A 26,388-nucleotide genomic window follows, 5' to 3' on the forward strand; every position below is an offset into this window, starting at 1 on the left:
TGATATAAAAGGCCACTCCATCCCCCCTGTGTTTGCTGATTGTTGTTTAGCCTTTATCGTTTAGCGTTTATCTTGTTCCTTATTTAATTCCTAGTCTTGCCCTTGTGTTTATTTGACCCTGGACTGTTTTTGCATTTATTGAACCTTGCCGCCTGCCCTGACCATTTTGCCTGTTATTTCGGATCACCCTTTGGATTTTTCTCTGTTGTTCCTGTTTGCCGTCTCTGACCCTGCCTGTTCAACCACGTCCTTCAATAAAGCTTGCACCTGGATCCACCTCAGACTCCCTCTGTTACAGTTACACTACATGACATGAATGATATAGTCTCTGTGACTGCAAATAAGGGAAGCATAGTGACCACTGTATGAGGACTCTGATCCTTACAGCTTTCAAATGCTTTAACTCAGATAAACTGCGTGGTTAACCTGCTTGTTCGTGCACATCCGCGTTCGAGCTCTCCGCCACGCTACACAGGGACCCTTCCTCGATCTTTCATTTCCTGTCTTGCCTCCGTGACATTAACTGTGGAAACTTACAGACAGATTAAATATGTCCGGAAACAAAAAAGCCATATTTATTAAATTCATACCAAATGACTGCAATATGGAAAGAACTGCAATATTTACAAAGAACTGGAGACATGAACAGTTTATACATCATTTAAATACTTAGCCTTAAAAAAAAAAAAAAAAAAATCTCAGATGGACCAAGAAAAAATAATTTTCACTGGATGAATCAGTTCAGCTTCAGTTCAGGATTCAATACAAATGTGATTAGCAGCTATTCAACTAATTTGTTCCTGCTAGCCGTCATGTGGAGAAGGAGACGAGAGGCGAGGGGATCCATATGCAAGCTTTTATTCAAGGGACAAGGCAGGTACATGGTCAGACAGGCAGGGTCAGAACAATAACAAACAGGTATAGCGGAGGGAGGCACGAGACAAGTCCGTGAGGCTGGCGTGGGTCGATCAACGGCGAACATAATCCATAACGAGAGCCAGAAGAGTAATCCTTACCACGAGCGAGAGTCCAGAAAGGCAGGCGGCGAGACAGACGAAACGAGATGGCCAGGCGAGAATACTAAACTCAGGAAACTAGGAACTCAGGAAACCCAGAAACTAGGAAACTCAGGAAACTAGGAAACTAGGAAACTGCTAGCACTAGGAGAGCGCTAAACGCGACTGATACAGTTCTCCACATTAACACTCCACAATACTCGGTGCTTATCAAGTGAAAGTCCGGGGCTTAAATAGGGCTGCTGATTGGCCACAGGTGTCTGGCGCAATCAGTGTGGTGGATAGTGGGATATGTAGTCCAGGGTGTAGATCAACAGTCTGTGTGTAATAATGGAGCGAGAGCGACATCTGGTGGTGAGTGGTCCGCAGAACACCAACCAGATTCGTGACACTAGCGGTGTTAACATTGTTTTCTGGTTTCAAACCTATGAATTTCAGCTATTAATCTAGTTTTCACAGTTTTAACTTCAGAACCGCAAATTAGTGTGCATCTCTGCTCCAGCTGCCATTTCCGTTTTAAGGGATAATGCTGCATTCAAGCCATGTCATAATTCCGAGATGAGAACACGTGACGTTCTACCCGAGCTGAATTATGTGTTTCTATGGCAAAACTATAAACGGCAAAGGCCTCACATGCTCCTGATCTCGTAATTACAACTTGTAAACTCTGAATGTTCTGAGAGTTACGACTTGGACAAGTGACAGATGTACCACGTCATTTTGGTGCTACGCAGGCGCTGCCTCTGACTCCGACAACATGGAAAGCTATGAGTAAAATGTCACGTGTTGTCATCTCGGAAATACGGTAATTACGTCATGGCGTGAAGGCAGCATAAGACTGCTCGCCTCTACCTAGCAATAATGATGATGCAGGGCGGAGCTATTTTTAATTGTTCAACTTCATTTTTGTCAGTTTGTGACATTTACTCTTGTTTCTTTAGCAATATTTGATTTCTAAAACATTAAAATAATACAATAAAAATATTTTACATGTGCAACTTTTTTTTTTCTTTTACAGGTTTGATATTGGCTTTGGTTACAACTTACAAAGTCTTTATTACATTGTGATCACGTTTAATTCAAATTCAGTTGTGTAAAAAGTATTTTATGACATAGCCATATCTGGCACTTGCCTAAAAGCACGGGTTTACAATGAGAGAATTTACAGGTTAAGATTTACAAGTTACTTTTTTTTTTTCAAAAATATTCTACGACAACTCAAATATTTTTTATATAGTCTGCATTTACATTGCTTAATTCATATCTATTTTAACAAATTATACCTCAGTCATTACAATTTTGAAAATGAATATGGCATTTATAGGAATGATGAGAGATTTACACGGCACTCCTGAAACTTTGCTGCGAGTACAGGGTATGTGGCCGCTGGTCTTCTGAGCAGCTAAAAAAGCTTTAGTTCAAATTCTGAATGGATTATGTAGACTAGAAAGCACATAAATCGATCCCACAGAGTTCTGTTATAATCAATAAAGCTCTTATTTACGTCATGTGTACACTTTTTTATATAATGAGAGGATTCATTAAGTGTGCAGAACTTAAAAAAGTTTGGTAACACTTTAGAATAGGGAACACTTATACACTACTAACTATGACTTCCCTTAAATTCCTAATTTGCTGCTTATTAATAGTTAGTAGGCTAGTTGTTAAATTTAGGTATTGGGTAGGATTAAGGATGTAGAATAAGGTCATGTAGAATAAGGCATTAATATGTGCTTAATTAGTACTAATAAATGGCTAATATTCTAGTAATATGCATGCTAATAAGCAACTAGTTAAGAAACTGTAAAATAAAGTGTTACCAAACGTTTTGAGTGGGTTCTTGAACGTAACGGTTAATCAGAGTTGTACAAGAAAACACGCTGTAAATAGAAACTTCTGATGTTCTCCATAGTACAACACAAATACACACCAGAGAGGCTGCCATATTTGTGTCTCTAATATCTTATTATTACAGTTTCAACTGAGGCAGCTTTTGATTGTGGGTTTTCACTGTGTGTAAAAATGGATATGTAGTGTGAGAGCGTGAGAACAGTGTCAGTTGGCAGCCCTGTGTGTTACCAATGTCGTGCGGCCAGCCCTTAGGCCTTCACACACCAATGACCTTAAGGAATCGTTTTCAAGAACAGGTCATTTTAGATTTTTAACTAACACCACATATTAAATGATCTTACCAACTACATTATAAAACCCCTCTTTAATTGCCATCCTGTCTTTTTTTTTTTATTTTTTATTTAACCTTTATTTAACCAGAAAAAACTCTCTGAGATTAAAAATCTCTTTCACAGGAGTGTCCTGGCCAAAATGTGCAGCAGTACAATCAATTACATCACAAATAAACATCACACAAACAGACTAAAGACACCTAAAAACAATTGCATATTGTTAGATCAACTTCCATTTGCCGGATAACTGATTTAAAATGATCTAAAGTCAGCAGATTTTCTAATTTTAATTTAGATTGGAGGAAATTCCAATCAAACGGCGCTGCATACCTAAAAGACTTCTTACCTAGCTCAGTTCGAGTAAAAGGAACAGAAAGAGTATAACAATTTTGCGAACGAAGATAATATTTCTTGGTAATTTTCGGTTGCATAAAACAGCAGAGATAAGAAGGCAACAACCCCAAGAAGGCTTTATAAATAATTAAGTACCAATGCATTTTTCTTCTAGTAGACAGAGAAGGCCAACCTACTCTATGATACAAAGTGCAATGATGAGTTGAAGATTTACAATCTGATATGAACCTTAGAGCACCGTGATAAATGGCATCTAAGGAAGAAAGAAGATAAGAAGGTGCAAACTGATATACAACATCACCATAATCGAGAACGGAGAGAAAAGTAGCAGAGACTAATTTCTTTTTTACATTGAATGAGAAGCAAAACTTGTTCCTGAAATAAAACCCAAGCTTAATTTTCAATTTATTCTTCAGTTGAGTGATATGAGAACTAAAAGATAGGGCATCATCAACTATGATGCCAAGATATTTGTATTCGTCTAAGTGGCTGGGAAAAACAATGAACACATCAATATATTCCTGCAATGCTGTGAGCTGTTTTCTTATTGCTCAGCAGATGTTCTCAGCATCACCACCATTTGCAAATATGTACCACTTGCAAAGAACCACAAAGCAATACATACTATTTGCGGGTCAGGTTTTTACTGTGCAGCTCAAGAAGCCGGCGTTGATCAACTACACCATCTGCTACATAAAACTTTTAAGTTCATCTCTTTGTAACTGCAGCAGGTAATATGGTGGTCCATAAAGCCATCAGAGAAAACAACTGAGACACATACATAAGACAGGAGAGACCAGAGTGAAACTCTCAGAGGATCTCTTCATTTCTGTTAAAAAAAAAATCACAGAAATCATAGGAAGTTGTGGTCTACTGGAGCTCAGTGTAGCAACGTCAGACATTGTGAAATTATGTGAAAAACGAACTAAAAAAGATGCCACTGGTCACACACATCAACACAGTCAGAAATACATGGTTATTTTCACAACACTTCACTAGAGACCAGCTCTCACATCAGCACGTCTATTTATTGCTTTTCATATTTGTGGATTAAATCTCTTGAAGAAAATGTTGGTTTGGTTCTGTTTGTGCTTGTGGTGTGTAGTTGGTGAGTTATAAATGTGTTTTTATGACTTCAGCTCTTTCTCCAAACAGACAGTGTTTGGCATTTTTTCCTCACTGTCCTTTATATACTGTACAGTAACAGCATTAAAGCTTAAATAGCAGCAGCATTAGTTTTTATTGTGAATGATGTTTTGTGGAGCTCAAATGAACTTCAGTACAGTGAATGAGAGTTTCATTCAAAATTTCCACAAAGATACAATTGTATCCACACACTGTTTTGCTTCTTTGGTATCAGTTCACTTGTTTGATATCAAAACTAAAACCTTATTTGAAACCATCATAAACTTATTGAAAAGTGTGATTCTGTTTGTTCAGGTGTGTTTGCTGCTGCGTATGAGCTGAATTCAGTGTCAGTGATGGAGGGAGAGTCTGTCACTTTACACACTGACAGAGAAATGAGGAATAATGATCTGATCCTCTGGAGGTTTGGACCTGAAAACACTTTGATAGCTGAAATCAACGTAACAGACAGCAGCGTGACTTTAAATGATCATTATGATTGGAGATTCAGAGGCAGAATGAAGGTGGATCATCAGACTGGATGTCTGACCATCACAGACACCAGACCTCAACACGCGGGACGTTATCAACTACAGACCAACCGCATGAAGAAGTTCATCATCCTCACTGTCAATGGTGAGTTAATTGTCAGTTCCTTCAGTTTCAAATTTTAATCACCACAAAGACGCAGCGCTGTCGCTAGTGAGAAGAAAGGTGCTGATGATTTAGGAGCCCCTGGCGATTTTAACCGGCTGTCTATTTGTTAATCCAAGAAAAAAAAAAGACAAAATCACTCACTGCTCTGTAAGTTTTATAGCTTTTACGAGTGTTAATCGATATTTAATTTACACAGTGAAGACTATGCAAAGCTCTTTTACATTTGACTGTTAAATCTCTGTACCTGAACACTGACAAACCTGAAAAAAGTTAAAGCATTGTTTAATGTGTATATCTGTTCTGTTTATTGGTTTGTGCTGTTTATTTAAATGCACAGTTTCAAATAGGGCCACAGGTGCAACCTGAACTAATTTGCAATGTTTTTGGTGGATTGTGTCAGTCGTTATGAAATGAGCTGCATCTGTGTTCTTTTGCGTATTGTCAGTAAATCACCTGCAGGACTCTCATTGGTGCTTCTATGGGTTGTGAGCTCTCACTAAATGACCCTGTTTAGAGTAAGACAAACCCTGTTTCTGTTTTCTTCAGGTGTGTCTGGTGGTAAAGAAGAGATGAAGTCATTGTCAGTGATGGAAGGACAGATTGTGAATTTACACTCTGATACTGAAATAAGGAATAAAGATCTGGTTTTGTGGAGGTTTGAAAACTACACAATAGTTAAAATCAATAAAACATCACACAGCATCACCATATATGATGATGTTCTTGAAGGGAGATTTAGAGACAGACTGACGGTGAATGATGAAACTGGATCTCTGACCATCACAAACACCAGAACTGAACAGACTGGATTTTATCAAATGCAGACCAACCGTATGAAGAAGGATTTCATTCTCAGTGTTTATGGTGAGTCGGTTCTACCTGTTTTATTTATTGCAGCTTTAAAGAAATATCTAAGAACTTACGTTACATAAAATAACATCTAAGTGATAAGGTACTTCTTTAGATCCTTAAAATGGCTTATTATTTTCCAGGTTTATATTTAACGTATTGACCTGAATAAGACGACCCCGATTATGAGACGGCCCCCCTTTTTCAAGATCTACATTTTGGAAACCAAATCTACTAAGAAATCTACAAATTTACTAAGAAAAAAATAAAAAACAACGGGTAGCCCATCTGAATTATATAACAATTAGGCTTTCCATCTTGTAATAGCCTACCAAAATTTCATTAACAGTAGAAGTGAAATCTCATTGTAGTCTTCAAATCTTGGTACTGTCTTATATTTTCAAATCACTTATAGAGGAAGTTTGGTCCCATTAGACTAACATGACAGTCATGACTCATGCCGCTGTGAGCTTCTCTTTTTCTTCTGTTTTCACTCGCAATGTTCTGACATTACAACACACGTTACGTTACTTAGGCAAACTCATTTTAAAGGGAAGCAGCAAATTCCGTGTACAACTGTTAGTGCAACTGTTAGTGCTTACAAAAACGCATCGATTCACTACAGGAGGCCTTTATTAACCCCCCGTGTGAGCCACTTTTTATTATGGATGGATGCACATCACTGGACTTGTTTTGGACTGATGAAGAGAAACACCCGTCTATGCCGTTCTAAAACTTGGGAGTGCCAGGATAAATTTTAATGTAACTCTGATTGCATTCGTCTGAAAGAAGGAAGTCATATACACCCAAGATTCATGGAGGGTGAGTAAATAATACACTACAGTAGCGTTGGGTCCTGTCGTCAGCCTGCGAGGTCGCTGATATATGATATTATCATGCTAATTTATGTAATTATTAACATACTTAGTTTAATTGCACGAAACCAGCTCCAGCATAAGGCTAAAAGCAGCCTAACATTATCAAAGAACATCATCACTGATTAGCCTAGCCTATTCTAGTGCAAGTTTATGCATTTTAAAAAACACTCGCATTATAAGTGAAGCTAATGTTATCTATAATGTATGATGAATAAATCTCTTACCACACACTGCACACGTCTGCGGCGCGTTACTGCTCTGAAGAGGCCACTCTAGTCAATGCTTGTGTTTAGACCCGCCGTGCTGCGGCTCGTTGAAGCGGTTCTCCGTGCTGCATCGCTAAAGTTAGGCTAATACCCCACCTTGTCTCTACACCCCCCCCAACAATTCGGATTTCCCTAGGCAGGATTTAATTTAATGATATTCTGAACTGTGTTGTGACATCATTGCATGCGGAAAACAACGCTGTAGTCCAAAGGAGCCGTTCGTTGTAGTTCTTGGAAAGAGATTTTCTAAAAACAAAATATCTTGCTTTGGAGTGGACTTTGAGATTTGTACGTTTTTTATGCCCAAACATACACACCACACACTGACTAAAATTCAGTGAAGTGAAAAAGCATAATAGCACCCCTTTAAGCATATTTGCTCCAGGAACATGTTTGGCAACCACTGGTCTAGACCCTGAACATAAGATGTCCTTTCAAGAAAATCAAACAAAACATTGTCTTACATTCGGGTCAGTACGGTAACTTTCTATATCAGATTGGTTTTTCATGTTCCATGTTTGATTAGTTTTGGTTCCTCTGAATGTTTCTTCCTCATCTACATCAGTATCTTAATTGAGACTCATGTATCTTTATTCTCTTATGTTTTCCAGCTCTTCTGCCTGTTCCTGTCATCTTCAGATATTGTACTCAATCTCCTTCATCATCATCATCATCATCAGTGTCCAGGCATGTGCTGCTGTGTTCAGTGTTGAATGTGCGTGAGGTGACTCTCTCCTGGTACAAAGGAAGCAGTTTATTGTCCAGCATCAGTGTGTTTGATCTCAGCATCAGTCTCTCTCTGCCTCTGGAGTTGGAATATCAGGATCAAAACGGCTACAGATGTGTGCTCAACAACTCACTGACTGAGCAGACTCAACATCTGGACATCACTCAGCTGTCTCACACATGTTCAGGTACATCAGCAGTTTTATTAGCAGATGTCAGGAGTGATATTAGCATTGCCTGAGCTGATTTCACTTTCATGTTTTGACTCAGACTCTGGCTGTAATTCTGCTGAAGCTGTGTTCCGATTGGTCGTCACCGCTCTGGTGGGCGTGGCTGCTGCGGCTGCTGTTGTTCTTCTGCTTTATGACATCAGGTCCAGAAGAGCCGAACAGGAGCGAGCACGTGTTCCCACATCAGCAACCTAAATGATGTCATTTCTATATTACCATCTTCACTGATTTTGAATGAGTTTATGTATTCATGTTTTTTTTTTTTTTTGTTAATTTTTTAGTGGATTATTTTTTACCTTAGATGATATTTTGAGAACAAATAGCGACACATTATCACTTTAATGCTCAAAGAATCAAATTAAATATAGCCTCTCTCTCTTTGGGTTTCCCAGCATCAGAGTTTTTAACATCAACTTTGAAAGGCTTTAGTGTTTATATTTATATATGTATGTTTATTTATATATATATATATATATATATATATATATATTGTATTGTATATACTGTATTTGACTCCTGCAGAAGTATCCAACTGCAGTAAATCTAGTTTGATAGACAGCAGCACATGCCCAATGGTGGACAAAGGACTGGCCCTTACCTAAGTGCATAAAGAACTAGAGAGTAGGGAGTGAATTCACTGAATTGCTGAATTACAAATGATATAAGAAAGGGGCACTTGTCTTGAGTGGTGAAATCTTTTACCATAGGTCTGTTGACAACATAATTAATGCTAATACCAAAGGTAATCATTAAGTTATATTATTAGCCCTATTATGTACTAATGATATAACTTAGGCAGCATTTATAATCTGATACCATTCAGCTGTGCACAGTTTCAAGATCATTTGTGATTTACAAATTTTGCATATAAAAAAGTAATTCTCACATTTTTTGTACGTACGTTCATTCTTCGAATTGCATATACGCACATTTGAGAAATGATCATAAGATAAAATGTACAAAGGGTTTTTATGCAGCATTTAATAAATGAGGCCCCGAGTGCACCATTGCTCCAAGTGCCATGGTTTCAGTCACTGCTCCATGGTCCAGGCCAACCACGATGCCTTGATCCAGGTCTGGTTCCCCTTCATGGGTCTGGCTTCAAAGTCCCTTTAGGGCAAGTCATTTCACTCTGTGGCCATCTTTGAAAGGCTTCTCAGGAATGCAACTGCAGCTCCTGTCTCTTTGAATGGGGAATCCCTCATAACTGTTCACCAAGCTTATGATTAAATTTCAGATTTGAAATCACCAATGAAATCTGACAGCAACTGTTTTATAAATGTTGTTTCTTTTGCTCAAATAAAAAATAAAAAAGCTTATTTTCAGGCTAGACCTTTTTTTATTTTATCAAATATTTTAAAACAAATATTTTATTTTATTTTATTTATTTATTTATTTTTTGTATTTGCCTAATTGTTTTTTAATTTTCTTCCTTTTTTGTATTACTGACATTTTAAACTCACTGTTGTTTGTTGACAGTGAAACTGCTCTGAAAGAATAGGTTAAGGGGTTGAGGAGCATTTTGGGGCCCCGACAAAGTTTTGCTTAGGGTCCCCAGAAGTCTAGGATTGGGACTGAGGTTAGGGTTAAGTTTAGTATTACTACTAACAGACCGCTGAACTGGGGAACACAGATCCCTTTTCATGTGTTCATATGTGCCATGTAAATCTGGACATGTAATGCCCTAACAAACATATATATGCTCCTATTATAAACATGTTAAAAGTTTTTAGAAATCACATTCTTACCATTCCAAGATAAGTCTGTCCAAAAAAAACAAAAAAGATCCCAGAATCTTGCTTGCTCTGTCATTCTCTCAGTGATGGCAATGGCAAACTCATAACAGAAAAACAGCAGAGAAACGTAAAGCAGAAAATTGTTAGACACTACCATACCTTTGAGATGGAAAAACCAGCAAAAGACAGCCAGAAATTAAGCAAAATAAACACTGGAAAACAAAGCATCCAGAGACAACTGGACGATATTGGGATTTCTTTTGTTTTGTATTTTTGAAGCGAATAAAAGTCTTTGAAAAACTTGTATTTCAAAAAGATTGACAGATAGAAAAGTATTTGAAAGAGCAGGTAGTGATTTACAGAGTGTTTGCTGTTAAAGCAAAGAGAAGAAGCTGCATAATACTGAAAAGGAGCTAATCAAACCTGCCTGCGTGAAAATAGTGAAGAGACTAGAGAAAGTTACAATGAATTATTTAATAGTTAGTAATTTTAAAGTTATTTAAAAAAAAATACAAGTTATAATAATAATAATAAAAAAAACAAACGTGTACAAATTTTTGCTTATTAATATGGTTGAATTGAATCCTCGAAGATCAGCAGCAAAGACACTGGTTAATAAAGTGTGATTTGTATGAAGTATTTTTATATGATTTAACATTATTAAATGTAAATTATTGAATAACTCTATTATTTATTATTGAATATTATCTATTATATTAATTTTTGAATATTTTAATAACTCCATTGTATATTCATTCTTGTTTCAATTACATTTTTTTTTCTATTTAAACTTTCATGATTCTTTCTCCAGTGTGAGATCCAGTGAATCTGACACAGATTAGGCCAGTGGTTCTCAAAGTGTTCTTAAGAACATCTTACTTTTTTTGACTGCTGTTAATCAAAATTGTTCTGAGACAAGAACGGAAATTGTTTTGGTTTTAGGACAACTTTATAGACAGGTTTTGATCAGATCCACTTCAGGTGTTGACTGCTGTAGTTGTTCAGTTCAGTTCTGTACACACTGCGTAGAATTTCTGTAAATGTGCTTGTCACTACTTGTATTTTTCAGGAGTTAATGTGGCTGTCACTCCTGTATTTTAGTGAATTATGTGTGTACAGATCGCAATTAAAGAGTAAAAGTTCAACTGACAACCAAATTTATCTGCAGTGTGTATGTGGCCTATGAGTTCATCCATAGATCCCTTCATCTGTCTGTCTGTCTGTCTGTCTATCTATTATATTGTTCGATCAATCTATCCTTCTATCTGTCTGTTTGTCCATTCGTCCTGAAATTCATAAATGTGCTCTTTTGGATGACTGTTTATAACTTAATAATTACATTTCATAATGCACTCACCTGATTAACTGTTCTTGCAGGATCCAGGGCATGTTTTAAGGTTGACACCAATTATCTTTTCCACACTCTGGGATTTTTGGTGTGGGTATGCCTTGCTGCAGGCACCTTGATTTAATACAGAGATCACCATTATTTAAAATTAGAACTAGAAATTAGAATCAAAGTTCTGTTCTAAAAACATAAAAAATTATAAAAATCTTATTTCTCTATGAATCTTCATGTATATATATTGAGAAGAACTTTCACATTTAAAAGGAGGAACAACATTTACAACCTACCAAATCGTATTTACAATCCAAATAATTTGAGATCTTGAAACAGCCACATTATTAGTCATTAGTGACCAGTTTTGAAACTTACATATGATGGAGGAACTTTCCCCTTTCTCCTTTTGTAACTGTAAGTGCTTCCACTTTGAAGACACAGAAAATGAATCTACAAACAGCAACAATCAGTAATTAAACACAAGGGCAAAATGTTTTAAATGATTATAGGTTAAAAATGACTGGTACTGTTGCTTGTGTTGTGGCACCATCTTCTTTTGAAACTCAGCATCTTTCAACTTATCACACAACTCCTCTAATTTCTTTCCAGTTTTACATGGCTTCTCTAGCACCTCTGTGAGGTCAGAGACAGAGGTTCTTGGCTGGCTCAGTGATTGCTGCATTGTTTCAACCACTGATGTGATGTTGTTTTGGATTTGGTCGGGTTTCAACATGATTTTTTTTTTTCTAAATTCTCAAAAAACTTGTAGATTTCTGTGCAGAATTTATTATGAAACATATGACATTACAAACTACAGCAATAAACAAAGAACACTGTCATAAGACAACAAGTCTGTTGAATAACTGAATAATTATGAAATTAAAATGGTTACCATCTCAAAGAAATTGTTGATCAGTTCTTAAAACAAGTCACAGAAACATTTTTTTAGATAAATATCTGTATATATTGTAGCAGGTTCCTGGGGGAAAGAAGGAGAACAGACACAAAGAAATGAGTTCAACCCAGAGGATGTATTTATTTACAAGTGAGCAAATGCAAGAAAATTAGCCAGGGGAATCTTGACTGTACTCCTCCAGTCTGATTTCAGTGAAATAGTGCTCCTTATGGGTGTTCCCAGTGGAAGAGTGCTTGTGGCTCAGGTGAGGGCCTTCTAAACAGGCAGGAATTGGCAGATGCAGCGATCTGCCTGTGGAGGCTCCAGAACACCAAACTCCTTTCAGTCGCTCTCTGGCAAAGAGACAAAAGCACAAGCGTTAGCTTCTATCGAGAGAAGATGAGCTCAAGTCGAGCAGGCTGGGTGGCCTGAAGCCGCACTGGGATGCTGGACTCAAAAGTCTACTCATGCACTGTCTGTGCAGCACATACTGAAGATATCCCCATTTCTCTCTTCAGGACAGCATAATCATTTGTCTGATCAGCTGACAGGGAATAATAGATCCGCTGTGGCTCTCCCACCAGCAGCAGAGCAAGAAGCTGTGCCTACTCGGTTTGAACCCAGTCTTCCCGGGTGGCTATCACCTCAAATGTGTGAAGGAATGCCTCAACATCATCTTGGTCCGTCATTTTAGGGAGGACTTGCTTCACTGACGATTTTTAATCAGCCAATTCTAGAGAAAACTTTTATTAGTTGAAGGATCCTATTCATGGTTGTGTTACTGAAGCCCCCTGTCAAGCCCGTGACATGTGCACATGGTGCATTTTTGTCTCAGAATTGTTCAAATATTTAGCTTTTTTTGGAAACACTACAAAAGTGTTACATTTTGTTGTCCTTTGGTGTGACACCCCTAAATTATATTTTTTAATTAAAAACTGTATGTTAAACTACATAATCTTGCAAACCACTAATGACAGGTTAGCTCAGAATAGCAAGGTTATTCACTGACACAAAAGACTGAAATGTCCTATGGTCACCATAGGGCAAAAACTGTTACACCAGAGGACACAGTCTCTTTAGAAGCATTTTAAATAATTACATAAGATTTGTTTAACTCTTTTTTTATTATTTTTCCCCCCCAGTGTTCTTAAATGCAGTAATTACATAAATTAAACTATTTTCTGATGGTTTTGCAGAAAACTTGTACTGTTATATAGTGTCATGAAAATAAATATACATTGTGATACTTTGTTTTTAAAACAGAAAGACTAGAGGGAGATAAATTAGTTAAAGAGAGAGGACACAGAAATATAGACAGAACCACCATGCAGAAAGTAAATTGAATCAAAACTATGCCTTTAAAAAGAGTAGTCATTTTGTTTTGAAAAAACCATTCACATCTTAATGAATATAATTTGAATATCAATCATATTTAGCTGTGCCGCACATGCAGTTGTGGACTAGGAAAGTTTTAGTAATATACTGATTGAAAGAGACTGAATTTTGTTACAAATTATTTTGTTTTGTTTAAAAAACATATTGATATTGTTTATATAAAAATTAAATTTTCTTTCTACTTTGACAGGTCAAAATTAAATAGAATTTTTTAATAACTACCATTCCTGACCTTTAGTGTGACGTGTATCTCAACATATCTTAAACAACTGTTGAGTATTGCAGTATTGCATCTTAAAATGGTATAATTTCAGTTGTCAAAGTTTGTCTTGAAATTGTCCAACAAGTCATGGGGAAAAATGATTTTAATTATAATTACATATCAAATAAATAACACTGTATGAAAACAAGTGTCTGATAATGAAGACACTGACAATGAAGATTTTAATTTTTTTTTTTGCTATGTCACACCATTGGACAATTTATGGTACAGTTCAGTAAAATGTTTTTTTTTTAATTAAAGAATTGATGAAGTTAGTGACCCTTTATATTTTCTCAAAGATCAGACTTTACCCTACATAAACATATACATTTATTCTTCAAAAATGGTCTTTTACAAAAAAAAAGCATATGTGAAATATATATATGACAAATGCATGAATAAGCCTTTCAGCGTCAGTTAGAGTGAGGTAACACCTAATTTTTGCAATATTTCTGAGATGATGGAAAGCAGATTTTGTAATACTCCTGATATGTGGGTAGAGCTGTGCTAAAACAACCCGTTCCAAAACCTTAGCAAGAAAGGATAGATTTGAGATAGGCCTGTAATTTGATAGGTCAGATTTATCACATCCAGGCTTTTTATGGACTGGTGTAGTAGCTGCAACCTTAAGGGCTTTTGGACGTATACCAGCAGAAAGGGAGATCTTCACAATGTTCAGAATGAAGAGAGTAACTGAAGAGAGACACTCCTTAAGAACAGATGATGGGATTGGGTCGAGAATACAAGTAGCTGTATTCATTGCCATCACTATTTTCAAAATACAATCAATAGTGACTATGTGAAAGCTGGGGAAGCTGGATAGGTCTCAGGAATCGCAAGGGACCGAACTTACAGATTGTATAGCTTTTCATTTTTTTTTTCAGTAAAGAAACTAAGAAACTTGGTACACTTCTGCACAGAGGAACAAACTGGTGGCTTGGTGCAAGAATTCTGTTGATCGTCTTAACAATCTTCTTGTGGTTTCCAGCACCTTCGCTAATGATAGACAAGTATTGCTTTGTTCTTGCTGCTTTAAGTGCTTCAGTGTATTGACTCAAGAGTTCATCATACATGAGCTCTTATACAGTTAATCCTGATTTCTTCTGATGGTGTTCAAGCTGCCTACCTTTCACCTTAAGAGCCCTGAGCTCAGTGGTGTACCAAGGAGATGATTTAATAAATGAAACAACACGTTCTCTCCTAGGGGCTAACACATCCAAAGCAGATGACAAAACAAAGTTGTAGTGATCAACAGTTTCAACTGTAAAAGTGCTCTAAAATCAGACAAGACAGACTGTCAAAAGTAATATTCTTGACATTTCTAAAGCTTGCTTTTTTGAGCACTTCTTAAAAATTGAACAATACAAATGTAAAAGTGAGAAGGTAATGATCACTAATACACAAGTCACTGCTGACTAGCTGATCAATACCCACCCCAACAGAACACACCAGATCAAGTGTGTGTCCTTTATTTTAAGTGGGAAATTTCACATGCTGGACCATGGTAAAGCAGTCTATTACATCCATAAAATCAACTGTTAAGTTACTATTGGAGTTATTCATATGTATGTTAATGTCTCCAGTGAGAATCTTTGTGGGACAAACAGAGATAACAGATGTGAGTACCTCTGTAAGTTCAGTGAAAAACAGAGGATTAGGTTTTGGAGGTTGATATACGAGTACAATAAGAGCAGGTGAAGCACCGTTCATTTAGAAAGCAGCACACTCAAATGAAGATACACAGGGAACAGTAATTCCATCGTTCTCTTTGCTGGAAGTAACAACACCAATTCATATATGTATTAGAGAAAAAAAATGGTGATTTATCGGTAGGATAAATCTATACGAAAAAAATACCAAATGGGTCTGGGGTGGACAAGGGAGAGGACACACCTGCATCATGGCCCTGGTTCACCATGAAGGATGAGGTTTTGGGTCAGAGGCACTCAGTCACTCCTCCAGTGCCGTATGTCTCTATGTCCCTGGCCTCTCCCGCCTCTGATCAGCCTGGGCCATCAAGTGTCTCCCCATGTCCACTGTCGAGGAGCCCGAGCCATGGCCAACCAAAAGATGAAAGAGTGGAAAGCATTGATCTTTATTAAGAAGAGATTGCCAGGGAAGAAGCTGCTGAAGAAAGGGCTAATAAAATTTTAAGTTTACTTGAAATGCTTGTTAAAAAAATAATAATTTGTAATTTGTATTAGTAATATCTTGTTGCTGTTGTGTAGTTAATTTTGTAGTGTTTACTTGTTTTAGTTAAGTAGTGTAGTGAGGTATGAATAATATTAGTCACTGATGAATAAAGATGTTATTTAAATTGAGACTTTTTTTCTTTTGAGGCTCACTCATGGTTATATTGAACATTTTACTAATTATTTAAATAGTAACACTATTAAAAATATGTTCTGCAACAGACTGGCCATACTACTATACTGAAACAGCCTCTAATAACTGTAACAATGACTGATCCAGAGGCGTGGGATCCACATGCGACATGTTTATTAAGAGAGTAGTCAAGCAGGCGAGGGTCAACAACAGCAGACAGGTACAGAGCAGATAATCCAGAGAATAAACGTTAGTCCAGGCAAAAGGTATCAAGGCAGGCAGCAGAGAATCAAACACGGGAATAAACAGTCCAATCGGCAATGGTAAAGCAATACAAAGGAAAATGCTCAGGATTGATAGTCACGCTAACAAAACTTCACGGGGAACCCGCCGAAATGGCGGTCTAAAAATGGCCGAAAGGGGGAAGTGAACCGGGAGACCCGGAACCGGAAGGGGAGTCCCAGGCACGGGGTTGATGGGAAATGGAGTGCGTTAAAAGTCCGGAGAGGGTTCCCGCTGGCGGCGGTTAGAGGGAGCCACAGGCTGCGTTCGAAACCGCATATTCAATGAGTAGGTACTTAATTTCAATAAGTACTTACTTAACGAGCGCTAAAAGTGTACGTACTTTACAGCCAAATCTCGTTGAGTATGAATGTAATTCGACGTCATCCGCCATGTTTACGTGATCATGTGATCTACGAGCTCATAACAAGCACAACAATTTAAAAGATAGAGCAGCAGGTTTGATCTATCTGTAAATATTTTGATGTTGATAATTTGGTCATTTTGTGGTCTTGTTAAAGAAACAATTTTACATTTTAGTGTGATTGTAGTTTAACCATTTTTTTAAAATGTTATAGGGAAACTTATAAGATGAAATCGTTCTCTTTAATATGTAGTTAATTTCTTCATTTTATGTGTAAAAGTGGTTTAGATTTCCATTGTTTTCTTTTCTTTTTTCTTGTTGAATCTCGTCGTTTCATCCACCAGGCTTCTAAAAAAAGCACCGTGGTGAATTGTTTAGATATTTAACCTTGTTATTATGTTGTTGGTGGTTTTTTCTGTGTATATAATCTCATTTCATGATGAATGCATGATATTTGTTTTCTGTTTTTTTGTCATTACAGTTGTCCATTGTTGGGTACAACCATATTTCCAGATCTTATATGTAATTATAAGCAATAATAATAATAATAATGAAAAGAGTGACAGGTGCACTAACACCTCATAGCATCAGTAACTCATCAACCCTACCTACCAAGTACGGTTAAAACACACCTGCATGTTTGCATTGTCTGCACACAGGAGACATCGGGCAGCTGCTGGAACATCTCGCATTTGATTTTACATTTGAAAAATATAAGTATTACTACTAAAAATTAAGATGACACCATAATGAACTGCATTGGTAGCCCACCCCAACATTTACACACAATAATAAAGATACATGCTAACTAATAATTAATTATATAACTTTTTTTTTTTGACATAGCTATGCATGAATATACACTCGACAAATGCAGCTGATTTGAATCCATCAGTTTTCAGTTAAGCAATGAATTAATGTATTAGTTAACAAAATATGTATATTTTATTTATTGACAACAATAGAAAACATGAAGGAATAAAAGCATATAAATACATAAATATACAAGTCAACAACAGATGAAACAGCTTTATTCAAACTTATTGATCTAACAATCATGTATTTACAGATGGTGAACCCCACATTTTATTGCCATCTCAATGCAGCTGTGCCAATTCTGCTGCTGCGCTGTGCTTCACAATCTCACTCTTCTCAATGGGGATGTTGTTGAGCCAGACGATGAGAAAGACCATGAAGACACCACTGAACCCCGCAACCTTGAGGCAAGAGCAGGAGAACATGTGTGGGACAATCTGGCTGTCACTGTCTGCTCGACTACCCGTGAAACATATAAACAGAGTAAAATATTTTACAATTCATGTTGTCAGCATTCTATTTCTTGACAAATTTCATTTCATGTTAGCTCTATTACTTTAGATGCTCTCGCTGGCTCTGAGCTCACTGATGATGAAGAGGCCACAGCAACATCTGGCCCAGATGAGGCAGTAAGGGCAGGTGGAGTGATGGAGGATCTCATCCATGGCACCAGACCATTTCCAGGATGCTGCTGTGGATTTCTCCTTTCTCACTGCTCACACCAGTCTGCAGACATTTCAGATCATACAAAGCACAAATATAATACAAAAGCATTCATTTTAACTTTTTTTTTTTTATTTTTTTACACAATAATTTAAAACTTTTTGATTTTTGTATTAAAGTAACAAAATGATCTTACTTTATATTTTTGTTTCAGGTCTTCCTTTCTTCCCACAAATGCTGCCGCCACCTGCTCCACCACAAAAGATCTGGAGAAAATGCACAGAAATCACAAATCAAAAGTGCTGTAATAACTCTGTTTGATGTAACAATAAATAAAATAAAGTACAACTTCAAATTTAAAAGATGTTTTATTCATTTATGTAATGTATACTCACTGAAAGCGTTTGATGGCAGCATTTCTTCATCAGTCACTCTTCACCGGATAAACATACGTGTGTCTCATCTGTCCCTGTAACATCCAGACATGATTCAGTTACCTCTGTGATTAAATTCTGCATTCACATGTTGAGGTAGCTGCTGATTTGTTAACTGTCTTTTTATCCAACACAAATGCTCCTCAATTTATCAACAGTAATGGACAAATGAAACAGATGAACTCATGTTTAGTTATGTACATGTGTTTATTTACACTATTTACATTCAACTAAAGCAGTGTTCAGCAGTGAATTCTACATAATAAGCACACATAACATACACCACTCACACAGATGTCTGTTTCATGTTGTGATGTCCTCATCTGCAATGCTCTTACAACACTTTACTGTCAGTTGTTAAATAAACATTTAGTAATCGAAGATGTATATGGCTTATGCAAATCCACTTTGTTGACGTGCGTGTGCTTACTGGAGCTCTACTGTTTGTTATACACAATTAAACATGTTTTTTATAGCAAAATTACAATATACTATAATGTTACTGTCTAGTCTTTGCATCTAAATATACAGTTTAGTAAGTCAGCAAATACGATTTCAACACAAGGAACCGTGTTTTGGTTTGCAATACTCACATTTGTAAACACCCTTGTCGCGGTTCTCAATCACGTTCGATGATGACATATTGCTCTACCGTGGACTCCTGGGATTGAAAAGTGTCCATCGGATGCACACTCCAGAATCTGGGCTGAAGCAGTAGGACATCCGGGGATTTCTCGCCTACTCTTTTAGGTTTCGAACATACTTCTTTCTTCACGTACTCTTTTTTCCTACTATATAGTAGGTAAGTAGGCATATTAGAACGCAAATTAAGTATACGTACGTCCGAATCTCGCGAGAATGAGTGCACTCGCCTACTAATTCTCGCCTACTCTTTTATGAATACTGAAGATTCAAACATACTCAATCGCTCGCCTACTGTTTTTTGCCTACTATATAGTAGAGAAGTATGCGGTTCCGAACGCAGCCACAGAGACCGCGTTCGTGACAGTGCCCCCCCCCCCTGCGAGCGACTCCTGGCACGAGGAGGTGCCCGACGCCGGGGTCTACCTCTCCCACGGGGGGCTGGTCAATCTGGGTGTGAGGCATGGAAGTCGTTGGTGAGAGAGGGGTCCAAGATGTCCCCAGCGGCGACCCAAGATCTTTCCTCGGGACCGAAACCCTCCCAGTCAACCAGATATTGGAGGCGACCCCTTCGGCGTCGGGAGTCCAGAATGGCGTTGACACGATAGGTCTCCTCGCCGTCGATGATAAGGGGGGGGGGTGGGTCCGCGGCGGGTGGTCTCATCTAGGTCCTCCGCTCCTTCCGGATTGCCAGCGGGCTTGAACAGAGACACATGAAACGTGGGTGAGATTCGATATTGTGGAGGAAGTTCTAGACGAAAAGACACTGGAGTGATTTGCTTGATTATTTTGAAAGGACTCACGTACCTGGGACTGAGTTTCTTGCTGGGTAGGCGCAGACGAAGGTCCCGGGTCGAGAGCCAGACCCACTGGCCGGGTTCGTAGGGTGGATTGGGTAGGCGTCTTCGGTTGGCCTGGGTCTGGGTGTGGTGTACGGCCCTCTGTAGATGGACGTGGGCCTGATCCCAGACCTCCTGCGCTGGAACCAGGAGTTGATGGCCGGGAGTTCAGATGGCTCCCCGGACCATGGGAACAAGGGTGGCTGGAAACCTAAGGTGCATTGAAACGGGGTGAGGTTAGTGGCTGGTTTACGTAATGAGTTTTGTGCATACTCTGCCCAGAAGAGATAACGGCTCCAGTCCTCCTGGTGGTTTTGGCAGTACGAACGGAGGAAGCGGGTCAACTCCTGGTTCAGACATTCGACCTGTCCGTTAGCCTGAGGGTGGTATCCTGAGGTAAGGCTTACGTTGACCCCCAGGAGACAAAAGAAGCTCGACCATAATCGGGAGGTGAATTGGGGTCCACGGTCCGATAGGATATCCTCGGGTAGGCGGTAGAACCTGAAGACCCAATTACATAAGAGTTCCGCTGTCTCCATGGCAGTGGGGAGCTTGGGCAGAGGGATGAAGTGGCAGCCCTTGGAGAACCGGTCCACCACCGAGAGAATGGTGGTGTATCCGTTAGAGGAGGGGAGATCAGTAACGAAGTCCACGGCGATATGTGACCAGGGACGTTGAGGCAAGGGTAGGGGTTGGAGGAGCCCGACCGGCAGATGACGAGGAACCTTAGAGGTGTTGCAGATACTACAGTTCCTGATGAAGGTGATGGTGTCTGGGCGTACTGTGGGCCACCAGAACCGATTGCTGATCAGATGGAGGGTAACCTCAATACCAGGGTGTCCTGAACTGGGGATGGAATGGACCTCGGCCAGCACTTGAGATCGTAGGCTGAGGGGAACATAGGTGAGATGTTCAGGACAGTTGGCTGGAGTGGGGTCCTGAGTCTGTGCCTCAGCAATCTCCGTCATGAGGTCCCAGGTTACTGGTGCAACGATCATGGAAGTGGGTATTATGGCTTCAGGAGAGCTGGTGGGTATGTCGGGCTCATATGTACGAGAGAGCCCATCTGCCTTGGTATTCTGTGATCCTGGTCGATATGTTACTTGGAAGTGGAAACGGGTGAAGAAAAGAGCCCATCTGGCCTGGCGGTGATTGAGCATTTTGGCTGAGCGGAGGTATTTGAGATTCTTGTGATCTGTTAAGACGGTGAATGGATGTTTGGCGCCCTCGAGCCAATGCCGCCACTCCTCGAGAGCTAACTTAATGGCCAGAAGCTCCCGGTTCCCCACATCATAGTTTCTCTCTGCTGGGCTCAACTTATGGGAGAAATACGCACATGGGAACATTTTGGGGGGCTCACCCTGCCGCTGCGAGAGCACAGCGCCAACACCCGTACTGGAAGCGTCCACCTCTACGATGAACGCTCTTTCGGGATCCGGATGATGGAGGATAGGTGCGGATGTAAAACATTGTCGCAGATCGTTGAAGGCCTGAATGGCTGGTTGGGACCAGGTGAGGCCTGAGGCACCCTTCTTGATCATGGCCGTGAGAGGTGCTGCTACCGTGCTGAAGTGGCGAATGAATCGGCGGTAGAAATTTGAAAAGCCGAGGAAGCGCTGGAGCTCTTTGAGTGTAGCGGGACGAGGCCAGTTGAGCACAGCTTGCACCTTCTTCTTATCCATGGTGACTCCTGCTGGGCTGATGATATACCCCAAGAAGGAGATCTTGTCCAGATGAAACTCACACTTCTCCTTGGCATAGAGGTGGTGCTCAATGATACGTTGTAACACTGCTCTGACGTGACGGACGTGTTCGGCATGGGAGCTGGAATATATTAGAATATCATCGATGTAGACAATCACCCAGCGATTCAGCATGTCGCGGAAGACCTCGTTAATGAAGGCCTGGAAATAGGACGGACTGTTGGCTAGGCCGAAGGGCATGACCCGGTACTCGTAGTGGCCCGAGGTGGTGGAGAAGGCCGTCTTCCATTCATCCCCAGCACGAATCCGGATGAGATTGTAGGCCGAGCGTAAATCCAATTTAGTAAAGATTCTGGCAGTCTGTAATTGTTCCAGGGCCGAGGGCACGAGCGGAAGTGGGTAGCGATATTTGACAGTCACTTCATTAAGTCCACGGTAATCGATACAAGGACGAAGTCCGCCATCCTTCTTTTTAACGAAGAAGAAACCCGCTGACGTGGGTGAGGTGGAGGGTCTGATGAAACCCTTAGCCAGTTCCTCCTGGATGTATGTGCGCATGGCCTCAGACTCGGCTTGGGATAATTGAAAAATTCGCCCCCTGGGGGGTGTAGCTCCCGGGATGAGGTCGATGGCACAGTCGCCTGGACGGTGAGGAGGTAATTGGGTGGCCCTGGTACGACTAAAGGCTTCAAGCAGATCTTGGTACTCGGTGGGTATGGAGCTCGGTACCTTGAGGGTGGTTGCAAGCTTGGTCTCGGGTTGGAGGCAGTGCTGCTGGCAGTGGAGTGACCAGTGGGAGATGGTTCGGTCGGCCCAGGTGATGTTCGGTCCGTGCAGGTTGAGCCATGGGTAGCCCAGGATAATAGGTGACTGTGGTGAGGTTATTATGAAGAAGCGGATGGTTTCCTGGTGACCGGGTTCAATCCGGAGGGTGAGGTCGTCAGTAGTGTGAAGGATCCTTCCTGATCCTAGCGGTCGCCCGTCGAGGGAGAGGATGGGCAGGTGGTTAGCCGTGACAAAGTCTGAGTCCATAAAATTTCCAGCTGTGCCGGAATCGATCAAGGCAGTAGTCTTAATCGTGACATCACCAAATCCTACGGCTACTGGTATCTCACAACGGTTAAAAGGAGATGGGTTATGACTCACCGAGGAAGAGGGACGTGGTGGTCGAGTGGGACAATTAGCCCTGATGTGTCCGGCCTGTCCGCAATATAGGCAGAGGTTGCCCTGGAGCCTCCTCTCTCTCTCCTCCATCGAGATCTTGGTAGCTCCAATTTGCATCGGTTCTGGTGCTGCTTCGGTGCCAAGCGCAACTTGGGGCGCGGAGGCAGACGACCGGCACGACTTACGGGCTCTCATCACGTTGTCGACCCGGATGGACAGATCGATGTACTGATCTAAAGTGAGGCCCTCGTCCCTGCAGGCCAACTCCACTTGGAGGTCCGGGTGTAATCCCTTGCGGTAATGGAGTTTGAGGGGCTCGTCAATACATCCGCTTTGGGCCGCGAGCGTGCGGAAGGTAAGCACGTAATCCGCAGCGGTTCTCCTGCCCTGCCGTAACGCCACAATTTGCTCCCCCGGCCTCACCGCTCTCGGTGCTGGGCTGAAAGACCTCCTTGAAGCGCTGTAAAAAGGCCGTGAACGAGGGGAAAGTGGGGCGGTCCAGGTGCCAGACAGCGGTAGCCCAATCCAGTGCTCTCCCGGAGAGGAGTGAACAGACGACCGCAATCTTGCTCTCATCATTAGGATACAGATGCGGTTGTTGTGTGACGAAGAGTGAACACTGAAGCAAGAAACCCTTACACATGGAAGCGGTGCCGTTGGACTTCTCCGGGAAAGCAAGGCGCGGTCCGGTGGCAGCTGGTTGAGCTCCCGGGGGAGGAGTAATCACGGGTGCGGGAGTAATCGGAGGTGTCACCTGTAAGCCGTGTAGCGCCCTCACCAACTGCCCAGTGAGGTCGGTGAGGCGGTCCAGTTGTTGCTGATGGACTAACAACGTCGAAGCTTGAGCCGACAACTCCGATGTGAGCTGAAGAACAGCCGTGGTGTTTGCCGCCACGGCGGCCTGGGCCGATTACTCCGGTGGGGCCTGGTGTGCAGTCGCTGGATCCGCAGGTGGCGAAGTTTTCTGTAACAATGACTGATCCGGAGGCGTGGGATCCACATGCGACATGTTAATCAAGCAAGTGAGGGTCAACAACGGCAGACAGGTACAGAGCAGATAATCCAGAGAATAAACGTTAGTCCAGGCAAAAGGTATCAAGGCAGGCAGCAGAGAATCAAACACGGGAATAAACAGTCCAATCGGCAACGGTAAAGCAATACAAAGGAAAACGCTCAGGATTGATAGTCACGCTAACAAAACTTCGCGGGGTACCCGCCGAAATGGTGGTCTAAAAATGGCCAAAAGGGGGAAGTGAACCGGAACCGGAAGGGGAGTCTCAGGCACGGGGTTAATGGGAAATGGAGTGCATTAAAAGTCCAGAGAGGGTTCCCGTTGGCGGCGGTTAGAGGGAGCCACAGAGACCGCGTTCGTGACAAATAACAATGACCTGTTCTGCAATAATACTTACATTGGTGCTTTTATTTTTTAAGCAAAAGATAGCTGCCATTCCCAGTTGTTTTCTCCAATGCACTGACCTTCTGTGGGCACTGACATCAAGGTCTTCATGTATTATTAAAGCATTTATGCATGAATGTATAAGATGTATACGAACTTGAGGTTCTGGTAACCTAGCAATAATGTCAGGTTACGCTGCCTCTTAAGTCTGTCCGAAACTTTTTCTGGAGTTGCCTTCAAAACCTTCATAGTCATTGCCTGATAGCGCAGCAAGTCAGCTGCCTAGACTTTCAGACGCAGCCCATATCACACTGCTGATATATTTTACCAGCCAACCAGCGTTACAATAAGGAAAATGGTTTTTGTCTATTATTATTACAATTATTATTTAATTTCAACTCAATTCTCTATTTCTCTAATGCTACAATGTTGGCTAAGACAACCTTGTAAATGATTACAGTTTAAAATATTGTCACCTTCGGGCAAAAAACTCATAGACTATCTCCATATTTTGACTTTTTTAATAAATCATTACTATTGGTCACCCTTTATGACTGTCTCTGAGTTTGCACATATTTCAACAACAAGAAATTCTAAAAAGAGCTTGTGACTAAACCTTGTAACTCAATTGGCTGCTCAAACTGTCATTCAAACCTTGTAACTGCCTCTATGGTGAATGACATTTGGAGTGCCTTATTTACCATGCGAGGGTAAATAAAGAACTTGTTCTTTGATGAAGTAAAGTGTTTTCTTTACTCGAAAAACACTATAAAAGGCTATATTGTTTTATGTGTTTGAAGAGTCACAGTACTCTAATCTTCACCTTTACATTCATGATATTGGCTCAGATGCAGTCGTTCTAATAAAGGAAAAAATACAACATTCGCTTGTAACTTAATTTATGCTTGATTTTGGTAAAATTTAAAGTATAAAATTAAGCATGCAAGTATACGATCATATATAAACCATTTATAAATTGTTCACACAATTTACTATTTTGTTCCCTTGATTTGCTAAATTGTGTGCACGATTTATAAATCAAGAGAACACATCAGTAAACTGTGCAGATTTAGCAAATTTTGGTTCGTGGCACTTAACAGCTTCCAAACATCATGAGTTACTCCTTGTGGGGAAGCTGTGCAAAGCTACAAAGAGTCTGCAGAGGGGTTTTTCAGGTTTAGGTTTCATATCAGAAGGCTTGAATTTGCAAACCTTCCCATGTTTTTCAACCTCCACAGGGTTTTCTTTAAGGAGAGTTCTTGGTAGTAAATGCTATGCATAAATCTTTTACCATTCAGGGTTCTTTTAAGGCAGTTTTACGCAATCTCTGTTAATTCCTGTGCATACATGCCCTCATTTCATCATAGTAAAATGTCAGTGACGCACAAAGGAAATAAGTTCTAGTTGGCCAGCAGCCATATCATCCTGCAGCCCAAGACTGGTCACTCACTGAAGCTAAGCAGGGTTAATATGGAGTCAAAATAGGGTCATATATATCTGCAAAATAAAACAATGTTTTGCAAACAAAAAATATGTTTTGCAAATAAAAATAGAGTATTGAGAAAAAAATTGCTTTTTTGCAAGTAAAAAAAATAATTGCAAAAGAAAAGTTAACCCCTGAGAGAAAAAATAAAGTTTAGCAAAGTAAAACTTCAGCCGTATTGACTTTGCAACACATATTTCCCTTTGCGCCGCTCCTTTAAATCCGCGTTTCAGTCATCCGTGCCTTTGCGACGCAAGCTTTCCTTTGCGCTTCATTTTTCTTTGCGCCTCGCTTTGTGGCACTGATTTGACGTGGGGGAGGGGTCAAGAGGTTGGGGTGTGTACAAGGGACGAAGGCGCGTCC

General features: G+C 40.3%; 1 protein-coding gene across 2 annotated transcripts; it reads left to right on the top strand.

The window, feature by feature from the left end:
- The first annotated feature begins 4,520 nt into the window (after positions 1 to 4,520).
- On the top strand, positions 4,521 to 18,419 carry LOC127171043 (uncharacterized). Of its 2 annotated transcripts, XM_051119460.1 has the most exons (6): positions 4,521 to 4,661; positions 4,994 to 5,314; positions 5,882 to 6,199; positions 7,940 to 8,242; positions 17,955 to 18,184; positions 18,263 to 18,419. In XM_051119460.1, the coding sequence occupies exons 1-6, from the start codon at positions 4,622 to 4,624 to the stop codon at positions 18,332 to 18,334; spliced, it is 1,284 nt and encodes a 427-aa protein (XP_050975417.1). In that variant the 5' UTR covers positions 4,521 to 4,621; the 3' UTR covers positions 18,335 to 18,419. The 2 variants fall into 2 exon arrangements, with proteins under 2 accessions (XP_050975417.1, XP_050975418.1); XM_051119461.1 differs by lacking the exons at positions 17,955 to 18,184; positions 18,263 to 18,419 and adding an exon at positions 8,325 to 9,591.
- The last annotated feature ends 7,969 nt before the right edge of the window (positions 18,420 to 26,388 follow it).

This window comes from Labeo rohita, chromosome 9, assembly GCF_022985175.1.
Source record: "Labeo rohita strain BAU-BD-2019 chromosome 9, IGBB_LRoh.1.0, whole genome shotgun sequence".
NCBI classification, from domain to species: Eukaryota; Metazoa; Chordata; class Actinopteri; order Cypriniformes; family Cyprinidae; genus Labeo; species Labeo rohita.